This window comes from Piliocolobus tephrosceles, chromosome 2 (genome assembly GCF_002776525.5).
Source record: "Piliocolobus tephrosceles isolate RC106 chromosome 2, ASM277652v3, whole genome shotgun sequence".
Classification (NCBI taxonomy): Eukaryota; Metazoa; Chordata; class Mammalia; order Primates; family Cercopithecidae; genus Piliocolobus; species Piliocolobus tephrosceles.
The window spans coordinates 115577586-115596841 of record NC_045435.1 but is presented as its reverse complement, the minus strand read 5'-3'; the positions used below and the strand labels follow the sequence as shown (position 1 = coordinate 115596841).

At 39.2% G+C, this 19256-nt stretch overlaps 1 protein-coding gene across 3 annotated transcripts in view; it reads right to left on the bottom strand.

The window, feature by feature from the left end:
- The window catches only part of PLD1 (phospholipase D1), a 224071-nt gene that overhangs the window by 33425 nt on the left and 171390 nt on the right, over positions 1-19256 (bottom strand). For all 3 annotated transcript variants that reach the window (XM_023213449.2, XM_023213447.1, XM_023213450.1), the window contains 2 exons: positions 7596-7709; positions 5541-5590 (listed from right to left, as the gene is read on the bottom strand). In XM_023213449.2, the coding sequence (XP_023069217.1) occupies positions 5541-5590; positions 7596-7709 (164 nt within the window). The remainder of the gene's footprint in view (positions 1-5540; positions 5591-7595; positions 7710-19256) is intronic.

Below are 19256 nucleotides of genomic sequence, written 5' to 3'. Positions count from 1 at the left end.
GCTCCGCCTCCCGGGTTCAAGCGATTCTCGTGCCTCAGCCTCCCGAGTAGCTGGGACTACAGTTGCAGGCCACCACACCCAGCTAATTTTTGTATTTTTAATACAGATGGGGTTTCACCATGTTGGCCAGGGTGGTCTCGACCTCTTGACTTCGTGATCCTCCTGCCTCGGCCTCCCAAAGTGCTGGGATTACAGGTGTTAGCCACCACACCTGGCCCTTTTCTTTTATTATAATGACTATGGTTTTGGTATCAGGATAATACTGGACTCATAGAATGTGTTGGGAAGTATAGTAATGCATTGCTTAATGATGGGGATACGTTCTGAAAAATGTGTCATTGGGTGATTTTGTCATTGTTTGAACATCATAAAGTTTAATCACACAAACCTACTGCACAAATCATATAGTCTACTACATACCCAGGCTATATGGTATAGCTAATTGCTCCTAGGCTACAGACCTGTACAGCACGATACTGTACCGAATACTGTAGGCAACTGCAACTTAATGACAAGTATTTGTGAATCTAAGCATAGAAAAGGCATGGCAAAATCATGGTATAAGAGACCAAAAATAGGCCGGGCGCGGTGGCTCAAGCCTGTAATCCCAGCACTTTGGGAGGCCGAGACGGCGGATCACGAGGTCAGGAGATCGAGACCATCCTGGCGAACACGGTGAAACCCCGTCTCTACTAAAAAATACAAAAAAACTAGCCAGGTGAGGTGGCGGGCGCCTGTAATCCCAGCCACTTGGGAGGCTGAGGCAGGAGAATGGCATGAACCCGGGAGGCGGAGCTTGCAGTGAGCTGAGATCTGGCCACTGCACTCCAGCCTGGGCGACAGAGCGAGACTCCTTCTCAAAAAAAAAAAAAAAAAAAAAAAAAAGAGAGACCAAAAATGATACACTTACATAGAGCACTTACCATGAATGAAATTGCTCTGGGTGTCAGTGAGTGGTGAATACATGTGAAGACCTAAATTATTACTGTGCACTACTGTGGACTTATAAATGCTGTACACTTAGGTTACACTAAATTTTTAAATTTATTTAAAAATAAAGGAATTGTACCATGACATGAGTATGACTGTGACATCATTTGGTGATAGGAATTTCTCAGCTCCATTATAATCTTACAGGACCACCATCATGCTGCAATCTGTTGTTGACTGAAATGTCATTATGCAACATGTAATTGTATTCCTTTCTCCTATCTATTTTTTGGGGGAAGTATATGGAGGATTGGTGTTAATTCTATTGCGGATTGTAGAACTAACTAGCAAAGCCACCGGGCCTGGGCTTTTCTTTGTAGGAAGATTATTGATTGCTAAATTAATCTCTTTACTTGTTATTGCTCTACTTAGAATTTCAATTTTTTCTAGAATCAGTTTTGGGAGTTTGTGTCTTTAATACAATACCATTAATGGTACATATCAACACTGGGCCAAGAGGTGCCCATTTAATATTGTTTCTCAGTGTATCTGTGAGGGGTTTTCTGGATGAGATTTGTATTTGAATCCGTGGATTCATTAAAGTAGATTGCCCTCCCCATTGTTGGTGGGCATCACCTAATCCATTGAGCACCAGAGGAGATCAAAAGACAGATGGAAGAGGAATTCCTGCCTTTTGATTCTTGCTTTTCTGCTTCTGTTGGAATCTTGGTCTGCTCTTACCCTTTTACTGCGATTAACACCATTGGCTGCTCTGATTCTCAGGCCTTCAAACTTGGATGAGAATTACATACCCAGCTTTCCTGGGGGTCCAGCTTGCAGATTGTGGAACTTCTCAGCTACCGTAATTACTTGAGCCAATTCCTCATAAAAAATCTTTTCATATATATATGAAAGATAGATATATAAAAAATATAATATATAATATAAAATTTTATATATTGTTTATATATAGCACATAAAAATATATATCTATATATTTATAATATATAATGTATAAATATATATCTTTTATTATATATACATCTTTTCATATAGATAAAAGATATATATCAATATATATTACATAGTTGGGTATATAACTATATAATATATAAATTACTTATTTATATATTATATAAAATACTATCTATAATATATAGATATAAAATATATCTATATATTATAACATAATAAAATATATAAAAATATATATTTTATTTTTAATACATATTTTATTTAATATATATGCATATAATATGTAAATATATAAAATATATATTCATACATGTATCTTTTATATATATGAAAAGATTTATCACGAGGAATTGGCTCAGGTAATTATGGAGGCTGAGAAGTTATATTTATATAATTTCTTAATTCATATATCTATCTCCTATTGGTTCTGTTTCTCTAGGGAACCCTGACTAATACAGTGTCTTTAAAGGAATTTATCCATCTATCTGGGCTAATTTGTTGGCATACAACTGTTAATAGTATTCTACACTCCATTTTATTTCTGTAAAGTCAGTAGTAATGTCTCCTCTATTTCTGATTTTGGTACTTTGAGTCTTCTCTATTTGTTACTTGGTCCACCTAAAAGGTTTGTCAATTTTGTTGATCTTTTCAAAAAGCTAACTTTTGGCTTCACTAATTTTCTCTATTTTTTTTTCTATTATCTCATTTATTTTCCCTCCAATCTGTTATTTCTTTTGGGTTTATTTTTGGGTTTATTTTTCTCTTCTTTTTCTACTTTCCTAAAATGTAAGGTTAGGTTATTGATTTGAGATTTTTTATTTTCTATTAAATAATATAAATGTTTACAGTTATAAATTTCCCTGTAAGCATTGCTATAGCTGCCTTTCATAAGTTTGGATATGTTGTTTCATTTTCATTCATCTCAAAATATTTTCTACTGTCCTTTGAAGTATCTTCTTTGATTCTTTGCTTATTTAGAAGTGTTTTGTATAATTTCTTCTATCTGTGAATTCCCAACATTTCCTTTTGTTATTTATAATTTCATTCCATTGTGGCCAGAGAACATACTTTATACAATTCCTTAAATGCCTGTACCAAATGAGTTTCTTACACTTCACTGAGGAGCTCTGTGTATGTGTGTGAGGGCCACAGGCCTTATATGCTCCCCAGCATGCAGTGTATCACTCTGTCTTAGGCTTCACTTTCTGCTTGCACAAAGCCTCAAGGTCAGCGAGAGGCCAGAGCTTATGGTCCTCGCAATCCTTTCCTGAGCATGCGCATTGCCCTGGGCATGGGCACAGCCCTCCACATACCCATGACCTTTCAGATTCCCAGGGATACGTTGGAGGTTTCTAGTGCCCACTAGGGGATCTCCTCCCTCAGCTTTTCCTCTTAAGATTTTTAGTCAGCTTCTTGCTCACTCAACTGTTACTGCTGCTTCAGTTAGCTGTGATGCTAAATAAATGTTGCTGATTGTTTTTGATAAATACCCAGGTGTTTTTTTTTTTTTGGATGGAGTCTCGCTTTGTCGCCCAGGCTGGAGTGCAGTGGTGCAATCTCGGCTCACTGCAAGCTCCGCCTCCCGGGTTCACGCCATTCTCCTGCCTCAGCCTCCTGAGTAGCTGGGACTACAGGCGCCCGCCACCTCGCCCGGCTAGTTTTTTGCATTTTTAGCAGAGACGGGGTTTCACCGTGTTAGCCAGGATGGTCTCGATCTCCTGACCTCGTGATCTGCCCACCTCGGCCTCCCAAAGTGCTGGGATTAAGTACTCAGGTTTTTTAAAAAGGCTACTTGCACTGAGCAAGGTTTGAGTCAGGTGAAATAAATATAAGTACTTAGAATGGGAGTTTAAAGGGAAGTGCCAGACGGGTCAAATAATGACAATACTGTGAGAATTGTTGGGACATGGGAGCCTCAACCCTGATCTGCTCCCTCCAATGGCTGCTAGGCTGCTGGTTTTCACCCTGATTTGAGCAGCTGTTGGCTTTTAAGACTATCATGGAGCTGAGAAGTGGGAGGTGGGTATATGGCAAGTTAAAATGCCACACAGCTTGCTATTCTTACCAAGATTCAGCTGTTTTTCTTCATTAAACACTTCTTGGATTGTTACAAGCCTTTAATTTCCCCGTCCAAAGAAGTTGATTATGACAACTTTTGTCAATATTTTCTTGCTTTTATGTAGGACTGTATTTTTGGAGATCCTTCCTCTGCCATTCCTGCTGATGTCCTAATTTCTTACTTTTAAGCTAAAAATATACAGACTTGGAAAGTCTATTATTTTCTACCCACATTCCAGTACATCATCCAGTGCACCCCATTTGAGAGGCTACCAGTATAAAATAAAATCTTCCTTCAAAAACTCAATTGAGGTTTATATTATATCTGAAGGGCATCACATGATTAGGACGAGTCCTTCTGCTTTTTCCAGACCTCGTGTGGCAGCTCCCTTCTCTTGGTCTGTTGGATTGAAACTCAGAATTAGCTGACACTTCCCTTCCTCTCCTGCTCCCACATTCCCTCAAGTCTTCCCTCACAACCTTATCCACACATGACCCTCCTTTTCCATTACCAATGTGCCTTTGTCTCTTGCCTGCCACCATCTAGTAAATGAATCTTCATATAAATGTCAGTTTGATGAGTTTGCTCCAGGGGCTCAGAGGTGTCCACCAAACTCTTCTTGCCTTCTGGATAAAACATAGCCTTTCTAGTGTGGCTGTCCAGGTTTTCACAATCTGGACCCAACTTGAACTGGAAGTCATACAACTTGGGTTCTGACTCCAGTTTAGTTTGTTTCGATTGCACAGAGATATAGGGCAATATTGAGTGCCCACCATATAAATATATATATATATATATATATATATGTATACTTGAACCCATAGTTCAAGGAGATATAGATAGGTAAACCTCTAGTTACAATATATCGTAGCCAAGAACTAGGTAGAAGAATCAATTAAGAAGACATCTGAGGCCAGGCATGGTGACTCACACCTGTAATCCCGGCACTTTGGGAGGCCGAGGCGAGCAGATCACCTGAGGTCAGGAGTTTCAGACAGGCCTGGCCAACATGGTGAAACCTTGTCCCTACTAGAAATACAAAAAAAAATTAGTTGGGTGTGGTGGCGCATGCCTGTAATCCCAGCTACTTGGAAGGCTGAGGCAAAAGAACTGCTTGAACCCAGGAGGGAGAGGTTGCAGTGAGTTGGGACCGTGCCATTGCACTCCAGCCTGGGCAACAAGAATGAAGCCCAGTCTCAAAAAAAAAAAAAAAAAAGAAGAAGAAGACATCTGTGAAAGTGTATTTGAAAAGTATGAAAAATTGCATTCAGTAGATAAAGAACAAACAACTATAATGTCTCATAAAGATGATTGTTATTATCAAAATAATTACAAACAAAAATAAATAGAAATTATAAAGATGCTCAGTTTTTATTACCTATTTAGTCTTGGTGTCTTCATTTGAATAATGGTTTGGGGCAACTTAATGAGAATAAATGCTTTATTACAGGTGAACATTTTGTGGGGTACCTTTTATAAATAGAGTTCTACAATCACACTGTGAAACATTAATGATTACTGATACCTCGCCTTCATAATAAAAAACCACCATATGAGAAAAAAAGCAGTTACTTACGCTCTGCTTTTAACTGTCCAAGGATGGAATTTTCTCCTCTGCACATGGTTCTGAAAATATGTAAAGGAAAAAGATAATTACAGAGGTTTCAAAACAACCAATCCCATGCAATGTCTGTAGGTTTAATCCTAACAAGTAAAAACAGAACAAGTGCTTCTATGAGAAGATGCTACATATATTTCTAAATGCTAAAAAGTTACATGAATATCACTTTTGTAATGTTACTAATGGGACATGATAGTTGTTTTGAGTTGGGTAAATGGAAAAGTTATAAAATTCATGTCAGATTTTAGAAAGAGAGGCTATTAAAAAACGATGGGTCATGAATGAACTTTCCCTCTTACAAAACTGGGTAACAGCAAAGATAAATTTAGAATGCATCAGTAGATAAGAATACTTACAGAATCACATTGCTCTCAGAGGTGAAAAGGGCAAGCACTTAGCAGAATAATTTACGAATTAAACTATTAGAATGGGCTGTCTCTAAAGTCAGCAAAACCACTTAAAAATGAAAAATATAGTCTCAAATAAAGGACTCGGCTAATGATTTTGTTTCTTAAGACTCTGATGATTGTTCATGAATTATAAAATCTGACAAAACCAAAAATTCTATGCTTCATCTGCTTGTTCTATGACAGTAATAAAGAGTATACTTATGCCTGAGAAATGCTGATATTATTAAAGATGATGCCAGCAAATAGAGATGTTTTTGCATAGTAAAAGGTTATAGATTTTGTTTCTGAACAAAAGCCAAATGTGTTATTTCGTTCAGCTGGTTCGAAGGCAAGAAAATAGTCATAGAAAACTATTACAATTGACAATATTGCAAAAATAATATTAGAATGGTGAATGAAATTGATAAAATTCAATTAACCATTATGTCAGAGCCTTAAATACTTGAAAAGATTTTTTTAATCAGTTTGTAAATCAGATAATATTAGAAATGTGCAAATCTTCAGTCTAAGTATATAGGCCAAAGCACAGTTAAAGCTCTCTTGTACTGTAACAAGGCAAAGCACCCTGAAGGAAACAAACAAAATATATCCTTGAAAAGCTGGCAGATAAACAGATACAAGTCTGAAACATCAGTGAGAAAAAAGAGCATTAAAAAAAAATTTCCACTACAATGGTGAACTCAAACTGTGCACAGATCCTCCAGCAGGAGCATCTGGGGAGGGGGCCCAAGCAGGAGAGCATCTAAGCCTCCACCCCCGATTTGACCAAGGCCTTGACCCCTAATCTGCTTTACTTACCAAGGGTTCTATGTAAGGTATCATTCGTCCTCTCCCACCTTTCAAAAGGGTTTGATTAGAAAGGTGAGAAACTACAGGTGGTTTACAAAAATAAGAGATTTTGGTTAAGTGACCCTGAAAGAAGGTTGCTTTCCAGCCCCTTCCATGCAGGCTCTCTAGCCTGTGCTCTCCCCACCCACCAGCTAGCACTTTCTAGCCCTTTTCACAATGCTCCACTGACCATATCTGAAGCCTTCAGAGGAATCCAAGTGTGCCCTTTTAAATAAATATAAAAACTCAGCTTTTAAAAATATCAAGCACAAAACTTTCCCTAAAATTTTAACAAAGATGTGGTAGAGAAAACAAAATCCCGGGAATTTATTTACTAACAGAAGCTATCATTATCAACCTTGTTGAAGGACTTGCTACCTAAAGAATCATAACCAAACACAAGCAAATCATACCATTTCAGGCATTTATTTTTTCTCTATTTACTGCAAAGTACATGTAAATCTCAATAGCTATTTAACCACTTAAAGATAAGTTTTAATCAACATTATACATATATAGAAATAGACAACTATACAAGAGGGACTAATATTTTAGTTCTTTTATGTTTGCCATGTGTCTTAGGCCAATCATTTATCATTATAGGCTCCATTTGAATTTTATCAACCAGCAAACAGGCCAAGATTTGAAAGTAAGATAAAGTGCTCATTTGTTCCCCATTCCACTGAATGGATGCGGAGAAACACTGCCATTCCCTTCATCAGCTTACACGCATGACTGAAAGCTCACAACAGACCATTTAGAGTTCTGGCACCTGTAGTTGAAGTGCATGATTGCCTGTAGAGCATTTCCTCCGCCGGTTGAAATGTCTCCTTCGAACCCTGGCAGAAGCGGTATCACGACATATACCCGGTATTTCTGGTTTTCCCTGCAAAGGTCAGATGCAGAGAAATTCACCCAAAAAATAAAAGGTAGTATCAGCTTTAAATGACAGCCAAGCAATTCACATGGTTTTTGAGATTGAGTGAATGGCTTCCTACAACACGTCAACACGTTCTGTCACATTTCAGGACTTGGGAGGGGGGTGCTGTTGGACTGGAGGACAGAAGTTGTCATCCAGGCTATCGCTTCATAGCCTGAATAACAAGCTGAACTTGGCAGTAAAGTAGAAATTGCACCCATTGTCTCTCTACAGCATAATCGCTTGTAGGACAAAATGCAGTGTAAGAAACCCTTGCTTGGATCCCACGGAAAGAGGCAGGGACAGGAGGCTATAACAAAGTTTTGAAAAAAGATGTTATCTTAATAGTTAACACAGTACCTAGCTAGAGTCATGGAAATAGTAGACATTGAGTTAATAATTGTTGAGTAAATCAGTTCTCATAGCCAAGATCTCAGGGACGAAAAGACACACTGGATCTATTATATTTTCCAAAACAGAAGTCATCATTATCTACTTAGAAACTCTGAGTTTTCAGCTGTAAAATGTTACCCTAGGCCCTTTAAGAATTCTGAGAGGCCGGCCGGGCGCGGTGGCTCACGCCTGTAATCCCAGCACTTTGGGAGGCCGAGGCAGGTGGACCACTAGGTCAGGAGATCGAGACCATCCTGGCTAACACGGTGAAACCCCATCTCTACTAAATATACAAAAAATTGGCCGGGCGAGGTGGCGGGCGCCTGTAGTCCCAGCTACTCCGGAGGCTGAGGCAGGAAAATGGCGTGAACCCGGGAGGCGGGGCTTGCAGTGAGCAGAGATTGCGCCACTGCACTCCAGCCTCGGCGACAGAGCGAGACTCCGTCTCAAAAAAAAAAAAAAAAGAAAAAAAAAAGAAAAAAAAAAAAGAATTCTGAGTGGCCAATATGTACATTTAAGTCCCCTGCACATATAACACAATATTTCATGTCCCACTCTCTCAAGTGATTAACCACAACCTTTGAAGGAAAATGAATTCTACTCAATGATACAACAATAGAAGAAGAAAGTGTAGGTTTCCCTCTTTGACAGGCATTCAGAAAGTCAGAAATTTGAAGTATGCTACAAATAGGTACCATTTATTCAGAATCAAAAGCTATTAACATTCTTGTCTCCATTTATAGGATATACAGGAAGAAGAAAAAGCCTCGAAAGGAATGTGACATACACTGTGATCAATGAGTCTCACTGGGATATCTGGGAGGACTACAGTCACACAAACATGTGTTGTTATTGGTTACTTTTCAAGTCCGATCCTACTTAAACTTCTCATTTCTAAAGCGCATTTTCTCCTAACCAACTAAAATTTCCTTTCATGTGAATATTATAGTACTCTTTGGGGGATCAGATTTTATTACTGATGTCTCTGAATGTCGATGTATACATCAGGGCAAGTGGGAAGAGAAGTTCAGGGCAAAAATGACTACCAACAATGGAATTTGGAGGCCTGTGAGTTTGGCTGCCTTGCTAAGAAACAAGGATCTTAAGTAGGTTGTTGTAATGGCATAGATTAATCACTAGATGGCAAACATAGTTTGAGTTGGAAAGAAAATATTAAAAAATATAAACTGTTCAAGTTTGCTGCTTGATAAGAATAAAAGGCTCACATCCCTAAATGGTGAGCAGGATAGTGAAAAAGAACAGAAACAAACAAACAAACAAAAAACCTAAGCTATTAAGCTATTTCCCCACAGCCAACCTTTAAAAGTCAAAATAAATTAAACTGGACACTTAAAAATGGATATCATTTGGCCTCAACTGCCTTTTCAGAATTCAGGATTATACTGCCTTATAGTATAATCCTCCCATAACCACAGCCCAGTGACAGGAGACTACCATCCTTTGTTCAGAGGTACACCTTCCTACTAATAAAGCTTGGCTTATCAGCCTTCCGGGCCTCCAATGAATCCCGCTTCTTCTAGGTCACCTTATCAGCTACTTCCTCTGCCAAGCCATCTTGGCCCTTCCAGTCCGAGTTGGTTTATTCTTGCCTCGGCACTCACAGCACATGGCTAGGATGTCTGTTCAGCACTCTTTCTGCTTCACACAATAGTGATACACACATCTGATCTCTAGGCTACGTGATAAGCTCCTTTGAAACACAGGATGCCTGTCGACATATCTTTCTGGTTTTGATAGTGCTCAATCAAGAACCCTGGCACATGCTATACACTTGGTATTATTTGCTTTAGGAGGATGGGATCAGGTTGGAAAAATGTTTCTGGGGAAGTTTCTGGTAGAGAAGAGGCTAAGCTGAACAGGAATTTTTTTCTTTAAATTACATTTTATTTGTAAAATGTATATAATATATTACATACCTTTTTTCTTTAAATAAAATTATACTTTATTTCTTTAAATTAAATTACATTTTACTGTGGTAAAATACATATAATATAAAATTTGCCATTTTACCGTTTTTTTTTTTTCTGAGATGGAGTTTCGCTCTTGTTGCCCAGGCTGGAGCACAATGGGGTGATCTTGGCTCACCACAACCTCTGCCTCCCGGGTTCAAGCAATTCTCCTGCCTCAGTCTCCTGAGTAGCTGGGATTACAGGCATGTGCCACCATGCCTGGCTAATTTTGTATACTTTTGTATTTTTAGTAGAGACAGGGTTTCTCCATGTTGGTCAGGCTGGTCTCGAACTCCTGTCCTCAGGTAATCGGTCCGCCTCGGCCTCCCAAAGTGTTGAGATTACAGGTGTGAGCCACCACGCCCAGCCCCCATTTTTAAGTGTATAGTCCAATGGCATCAATTACATACACAATATTGTATAACTATCATAATGATCTATCCCAAACCTTTTCAACATCCCAGACAGAAACTCGGTGACCATCCAGTCATAACTACACTGTTTTTCCCTGCCTGCACCCCCTGGTAACCTCTAATCTGCTTTATCTTTATGAATCTGCTGGTTCTGGATTTTGCATATAATTAGAATCATACAATACTTGTCCTTTATGTCTGACTTGTTTCACTTAGCATAACATCTTCAAGGTTCACCCATGTTGTGGCATGTGTCAGAATTCCCTCCTTTTTAAGACTGAATAATATTCCATGGTATGTATATATCACATTCACCTGTTGATGGATGCTTGTGTTGTTTCCACCTTTTGGCTATTGTGAATAATACTGCTATCAGTATTAGCATACAGTATCTGTGAGTCCCTGCTTTCAGTTCTTTGGGGACTATATTCAGGAATGGAACTGCTGGGTCATGTGGTCATTCTATGTTTAGCATTTTGAGGAACCACCAAATAGATTACTTTCAAATGAGTAACATATGCTCATGGTACAAAATATAAGAGGTAGATGATTATACAGTGAAAAAAATTCTCTCTCACTCCTTCATCCTGAGGGCAACTCCTGTTAACAGTTTTCTCCATGTTCTTTTAGAAATAGTGTATGAATTTGTAAGAATATATGTACTTTTTCCTTCTACACAAATATTAGAATACTATAAACACTTTAAACACTTTTCTGAACATGATTTTTACCATTTAACAGGGTATCTTGGAAATCCTTCCACATCAGAACATAGTTGCTTTTTATGTATCTGTACTTTAATATTTAATATTCTACCAGGTATCTGTACTTTAATATTTAAACCAGTTCTCTATTGACAGGCATTTAAATTGCTTCTAATTTTGTTTCTATTTCAAAATAAATATTTTGATATTTATGTTAACTAACAAAAGTAATTCTTTACATTTGTTGGAAAAATCTTACAAGTGGTATTGCTGGTCTTTTGACACAAATGTTTGTGATGATGTTTGTAAGAGACGGTTCTATTTTATCCTTTATTTAAGCAAAAATGATTTTACAAGGGAGATCTCATATGTAGGATATTGAGAAATGTCCTATAAAAATATTATAAGACATTCTTGCAAATTTTAGTTTGTAGGAATCAGAATATTCACATTTTCTTGTTTTTAGGACTCTCTTAGCTCCATATCAAGCCCTTTGCTATTTTACAATATAGTAGCTCATAAATTTCCTGAATGATGAAAATTTTAAACTGTGTTCAGCAAACTAGTGGAAACTATTTAGATTTTCGCTGCTGTAGAAAAAAGGGCTCTGGAATTTCAAATGCAAAATTGTGGTTGAATGTAAGCCAAAGCACAGAAGATTCCATGGGACACTATGTCCAATCTGCCTCCTTGATCCAATCCACAGCAAGAGTTTCAGCTGCTGAGGAATCTAATGCCCTTCAGGAATACTGAATCCTCACAACATGGGGGTTGGGGAAATGATAGCAATCAGCTTAGGGTAAGAATCTGAGCCCCTAGTATATAAAATATTTATGATCTTAAAAGCAAGATAATGGCTAGTAGGCACTAAGCCCCAGATAACTACCCATCATGCCAGCAACCACTTCATCCACATTAGTTCAATTTCTATAAAACAGCATTCTGAGGCTTCTTGTTAAGCGTTTTTCTTCAAAATTCACTAACTCTTATGGCAGTGCTATGTATAATAGCTAAAAATTGGAAATAAATGTCCAATAATAAAGGGATGGTTAACTACATTATGTTATAGCCATTCAATGGAATGATCATCTTGCAGCCACTAAAAATGACCACTATGAAGGCTCAGTAGCACGATACTGCTGGTACTGTGTTAAAATGACCCCAATATAATGTTATAAGACAATAAAAATGTGGCAGGCCAATGCTACAAAACATTAAATCATTTTTCCCTTTAAATGTGTTAACTTCCCCCACTCTGTGACCGGAGAAACGAAGCAGGCATAGCTCCCGGGGTGGCACTCTCACCCCGGAAGAGTGGTGAGAAGCAGGACACAAAAACATCAACTTCTTTTAGATCTGGGGAACTGAAGAGAGATTCTCTAAGTGGAGGCAGGAGTGTAGAGAAATAAGAGCAAGACTCAGGGCAAGGAAGCAGTCCTTTGGCCTCAAGCTGAATTCTGGGGAAAACAGGATAGACCCCACTCTCTTTTCAATGTGAGGATATGAGAGCCAGGAGGATCTGAGCCTTGCTTTCAGGTGAACTCCAGAGCAATGTGGAGCATGTCGTCCAGCAGCTATGCGATGTGGCAGGAGCAGAGGAGAAGTGGTAGAGAGGCAGGCCTGAAGGTGAAGGCTGACATCCCCAAGCTACATTAAGCAGATGCCAGAACAGGCCTGAGGGAGATCAACACCAGTGCCTGGAAGCCCCTTTCCAAAGATCCAGGGCCCCATAGCATCAAGATCAAGGAAGGGATGTGGAGGGAGAGGAGGTAGGAGTAGAACCCTGATGCTGAATACAGAGGGGAAACAATGAGAAATCACTGAATTTGGCCACGTTTATCAGAAGTGCCAAAACTAAAACCCCTCCTATTGTGTGGAAATGCGCTTGAGCTAGAAATTCAGATGAGCTCTAGGAAAAGAAAATAAATTACAATTCAACAGAAAATAGTAGTGTGTGTATTAGCCGGGCGTAGTGGTGGGCACCTGTAGTTTCAGATACTCGGGAGGCTGAGGCAGAATGGCGTGAACCTGGCAGGCGGAGCTTGCAGTGAGCCGAGATGGCGCCAAGGCACTCCAGCCTGGGTGACAGAGTGAGACACCGTCTCAAAAATAAAATAAAAATAAAAATAAAAAAGTAAATAAATAAAAATGTTTGTGATTGCTATAAAGCTGCTTGTACCTTTAAAAGCAGAGTACGAATGTAACATGTAGCTGGGTCACAGCAGTGATGTACCTCTACGTTCATTTTCTTGTTTTTCTCTGCTGCATAAGCCCCTCCTCCTTCACCCCATGGTCCCTCCTCAGCATGGAGGACAGTTAGGAGAAGCTTGGTCTGCTCACAACTGGGTCTCAAGGTCTGGCAAGAAGGCCCCGAGGAAGCCTGATATGCTTCGCTAGTGACAAGACACTTTACTTTTTGAGAATTTGGGATTTATAGTTTGTATTTCATCACTGTGGATTTCAAGAGCTGCTATAAATTGTCTCGTAGATTTTGCAGCAGTGAATACTGTCAGAAATAAGAATTGTGGTTAGGGCTTAGTGTGTGTGTGTGTGTGTGTGTGTGTAAAGAGAAGTTGATACTATGGTGGTATCAATTATGTTGGAATTGGACCTGTAGCTTCTTGGTCGTTTGGGATATATCCCCTTTTATTTTGTGCTTGGCAAATCCTTTAAAAGGAGAAGAACCTTCTGGGCTTCAGTTTCCTCATCTGCACATGAAAGAACTGGCTAAAATCATGACTAGTCCATTAGAAATGCTGGCCCTGTTTAGCACTGACTTTATCTATCCTGTAAGTGGCTTTATAGATTTTGAACCATTATATATTGTGCACAAACACACATCATTTTTCTCATTGGTTATCTTTTGAAAATGGCAAGCTTTCAAACTTAAGAATGCTGAGGGATTCGCCTGCATGTTTGACTTAGACTTCACCCTGGGCTTGATCGTCTTTTGGCCCTGAGTGGCCCCCAGATGAGGTTAGACAGAACCTTATATTAAACAGTTCCCACTATGGCCCAGCCTGTTTTCACTGTCATTTTTCTTTAAGTCTCCCTCTTCCTTCCTCTCTTTTCCAGGGCACATGCTCAGGCTCAAAATGATTGCCGGCCTCTGCCTTGTGCTAATCTTTACATTTCTCTATCTGCTGAGATTACCATTTTACACAATTTTTAGAATTAGAATAAAAGCATTTACATGATCTAAATCAAAAGGTCTCCTGCCATGATCTGTTGTCATCTGTGTCCCAAGGTAACCTCTTCTCCAGGAATCGTACAGAGCTTGGGAGTTATCCCACAAGAAAAAATGTGAAACCAGTGATTGGCATACTTAGATAAAATGTGTTTTATTCTTTTTATTATAACTGCAGTTAAATTTTCTTTAAGACAGTGTTCCTGAAACAAGCCCAACATGTCTTTTCAGTTTGGTACAAAATTATAGGATATGGTAATTATGGACATAGATTTTTCTTTAAACCCAAGAACGTTTAATCTATCAAGCATTACTTTTAAAAAATAAAACATTCATCTGATTTTTTTTTCTTTTGGTGACAGGGTCTTGCTCTGTTACCCAGGCTGGAGTGCAGTGGTGCAATCCATGGCTCACTGCAACCTTGACCTCCTAGGTTAAGAGATCCTCCCACCTCAGTTTCCCGGGTGGCTGGGACCACAGGCATCCATCAGCACACCCAGCTAATTTTTTAAATTTTTTTTGTAGAGACTAGGTCTTACTATGTTGCATAGACTGGTCTTGAACTCCTAAGCTCAAGTGATCTTCCCGCCTCAGCCTCCCAAAGTGCTGGAATCAAAGGCATAAGCCACAGTGCCCAGCTCATTCAATTTTTAAAATTTCAAGATAAAGTATTTTTCATAGATTTCTGGGAGGCTTGCCATTCGAAAATTTCCACATCCCTTGAAATGGGGGAAGCTTTGTAGCTTACTAGTAAAAAGCACAAGTTGAGGTCCAACAGACATGGTTTGAGTCCTACTCCTATCCAACCACAGCTATATGACTTGGCTAAGTTATCTAAACTCACTAGGCCTCAGCAGCCTCATCTGTAGAATGGGAGTAATTACACAACCAATCCCATAAAGTTGATAAAAAGACTGAATGAGGTAACACAGGTATAGCACTGATTATGTGGAAAGACTCAAAAACTATTTGGTAACATTTTTATTCAATTATATCAACCGGTGATTTCAATTAGAAAGCTTGCATATCTTCAAATAACAACAAAGTAAATAGCATCTAAAATTAAAACAATACTAAACTAAACACATACTATGCTTCAGAATACGTTTTATTATTTTACTTTATATTCTGGGGGAGGGTGTTATCAGATCAATAACAGGGAAATCAAAAATCGATCCCCAGGAAGAGTGAGCTATAGGTTTCTGGCAGAAACTTCTAGACAGAAGTGTTGTAATTGTGTGCCTAAACCTGTCACGAGATGAACAAGAGCCAGTGGTGAGAAACCAAAACAAATTTTTCTTATCCAGAAGTAGCCATCCAGTAATTTAAAATATGGAACATTTAAACATCTTTTTAATTAAAACATTTCTTTTTCTAGCATAAATACTAATTTTGAAACAGCTGATTTGAATATCATGCTTCTTTATCCTTGCTTGAATTTATAGTGAACAACATATTTCCAGATGATGAATATCATGGAAATGCTGTAATAATTTCTTACTTGAACTGGTGCTTTACAGCTTACAAACTACTTTCACATATATTCATATAAGCTAGGTAGAACAGATATTAATTCGTGGTTGGTGAAGAAACAGTGTCAGAGGGGCAAACTGACGTACTCAGAGGGTCACATACCTGTGGATAACAGAGCTGGAGAGAATCCAGGTCTCCAGACATCTGTTCTCCCAATAATTTCAGATTTCCCAGTGTGGTATTTCCCACACCACCCACTTACAGGCAAGCAGTAGCTCTTCTACAGTTATAGGAAGCATGAGTGGCACTTTGGGCGGATCACTTGAGGTTAGGAGTTCAAAACCAGCCTGGCCAACATGGTGAAACCCCGTCTCCACCAAAAATACAAAAAAATTAGCTGGGTGTGGTGGCACATGCCTGTAATCCCAGCTACTCAGGAGGCTGAGGCAGGAGAATTGCTTGAACCTGGGAGGTGGTGGTTGCAGTGAGAGTGACAGAGCAAGGCTCTGTTTAAAAAAAAAAAAAGAAAAAGAAGAAGCTATTTTCATTGTATGCGTCAACTTTTTGTTGCTAACACTATAAAATGCACTTCCTCACTTCCTGACTTTCTACCAAAGCAGAAAAATTATGCATGTCAAGTTTCCATGTGCAAAGATCTGAGATCCTTCTCAGAAACCATTCATTCATGGCACACAGTGTTTAAAAATGTGTCTACCTGGATCAGTTGGTCCTATCTTTTAGCTTAGTCAAACACGGCATAAAACAGTAAATTTTAGACTGTGGATTATGTTTTTTCTTTTTCTCTCTGATGTCCAATCACATTTGAGTTGTCAAAGAAAGGTTTCAAGTGGGTTGCGCAGCTGGCCTCAACTCTGAGACAGTTTTACTTATTAGAGTGAAGTGTTTTTTTTTTTTTTTAATTCTGATTCCCCCGGCTGTTCTTAGGTCAGCATGGAATAAACATGAGTCTGAGGCTCTAGGTCATGTCAGAACATGGGGGCTTTGCAAACCTATTTCTATAAAGAATTATGGCTGTTGAGAAGGAACCAGAGGAAGTGAGAGGAACCGAGAAATTGCTTAGGGGAATTGTTGTGAGGCTGGATTCCAGCGCTGGCAGAAAAATAAAGACTTAGCCCAGTTGAGGGAGTTGGCAATTTGAAGACTCAGATTTCTCCAGGGTGGGAGGGACCTGGCAGAGGGCCTGTATCCTTTGGTGAGGCCTGGCTGACTGCGGACTGTCATTTCCCTCCATCTGCTTTGGGCTGTATTCTATTCTTTTTCAAATAGCCAAAATTATACTTGTTGCTAAGAATGTGACTTTGGCAGGGAAGTTCTGAGTCTCAGAAAAGAAGAGAACAGAGAAGTCTATGGAGAGAGAGGGATAAGCTTGGGATGGCATATCATGGCCCCTAATTAGTGAAAAGGGGGCATCCCATGCCGGCAACCCGCAAAATAAGTTGTTTCTTTTATTTATTTATTTATTTTAGAGACGAGGCCTCTTTCTGTCCCCTAAGCTGGAGTATAGTGGTGTGATTACAGTTCGCTGCAGCCTCATATTCTCAGGCTTAAGGAATCCTCCTGCCTCAGCCTCCAAGTAGCTAGAACTATAGGCACACCAACACACCTGGATATTTTTTTATTTTTTGTAAAGACAGGTGGTCTCAAATTTCTAGGCTTTAGCAATCCTCCCGACTCTGCCTCCCAAAGTGCTGGGATTATAGGTGTGAGCCACCACACTTGCCCAAGATAAGCTTTTTAATTCTGCCTTTACCTTGCTCAGCATAAGCTCACAGAACACAAGCTCACAGATTTGAAATTAAGCAAAAATATGTTTTACAGTTGCAATTAACATGGGGAGAGTAACAAGAATGCAGAGATGCAGAGAGGGGGAAAAACCTAAAATATGTTTTGAGGATATGTGTGTGTGTATCCATGGAAAGTCTAAATGTGTAACATATGTACCATTTTGAAAATGTGCCTCTCAAAAAAATGAGACTATCGAGAGATCAGAGCTAAATGACACATGGTTTATTTGAAATTTGATGAACGAGTTCCCCATTTTCCACAAAGCAAACTTGAAATTGCCAGAGTCTTTAATGTGCTCCATAAAACTCCTGTGTAAGATACAATCTGCAACAGGTGCTACTTTACCATACTGTTTAAAGTCACAGATCCCTTTTCCTTTCAGGAGCAGCTGATAAGATCACTAGGAAATGTTCCATCAGAAAATATCTTGAAGTTTCTTCTAACCCTAAAAGTTATAATTTTATTTATTTATTTATCTATTATTTATTTTGAGACAGAGTCTTGGTCTGTCACCCAGGCTGGAGTGCAATGGCATGATCTCGGCTCACTGCAATCTCCGCATCCTAGGTTCAAGCTCCTACCACAGGAGCTTGAGTAGCTGGGACTACAGTCATGCACCATCAAGCCCAGCTAAGTTTTGTATTATTAGTAGAGACAAAGTTTCACCACATTGGTCAGACTGGTCTCAAACTCCTGACCTCAGTTGATCCACCCACCTTGGCCTCCTAAAGTGCTGGGATTACAGGCATGAACCACCATGCCCAGCCTAATTTTATTATTTTAGAAGTCCAGATTTTTAAAGACAAATTACTACAGTAAAGAAAAATATTCTTTCAGGCTCCCAAACACTTAAAAACACATATTTGGGGCAGTATAAAATACGGGTGCTGGGCCCCACTCCAGGAAATTATGATCCATTAAGCCCGGAGGTGTGTTAAGCTCTCTGTAATCTTGCAAAAGTCAGTGGTGATTTTGATGTGTAGTCACAGGTGAGATCCACTGTACACCCTGCAGGATATGATGGATGCTGTAGTGTGCTGCCTAGATCCTCCCACCATGGGATCAAGACAGCCAGCCATCCCATCAGCTACTGAGCATGTAGGCCACAGAACACTCACAGTGAAGTCCTCCAGATATGAAAAGTATGGAGTCCTCCATAGGTGAAAGGGACCTGCCTCACTCAAGGTCATCCCCACTCCCTAGGATCAGCCTGCATCCAATGGTCGGTCAATAGGGGAAGGGAACTATAGGCCCAACACATTTGCCTCAGCTTGGGGAAGCCCTGAATGGGTTTTTAATCCTAACCATCAATGCATTAGAGTCATGTGGTGTGAAGGGAAGCACTGCATTGAAAGTCCAAAGATTTAGGCTCAAAGCTGTTTTTTACCTATTGCTGTTAGTGGCCTAAACAAGTCACATAACCTCTTGAATTTCAGTTTTTAATCCTAAAAATGGGAACAGCAGCAACAGCAATAATAACAATAACAACAACAAATACATGACCTACTCTCAAGAGTAGTTGTGAAGATTCTATGAGATCATGTAGTTATAAACTGTGAATCACATAA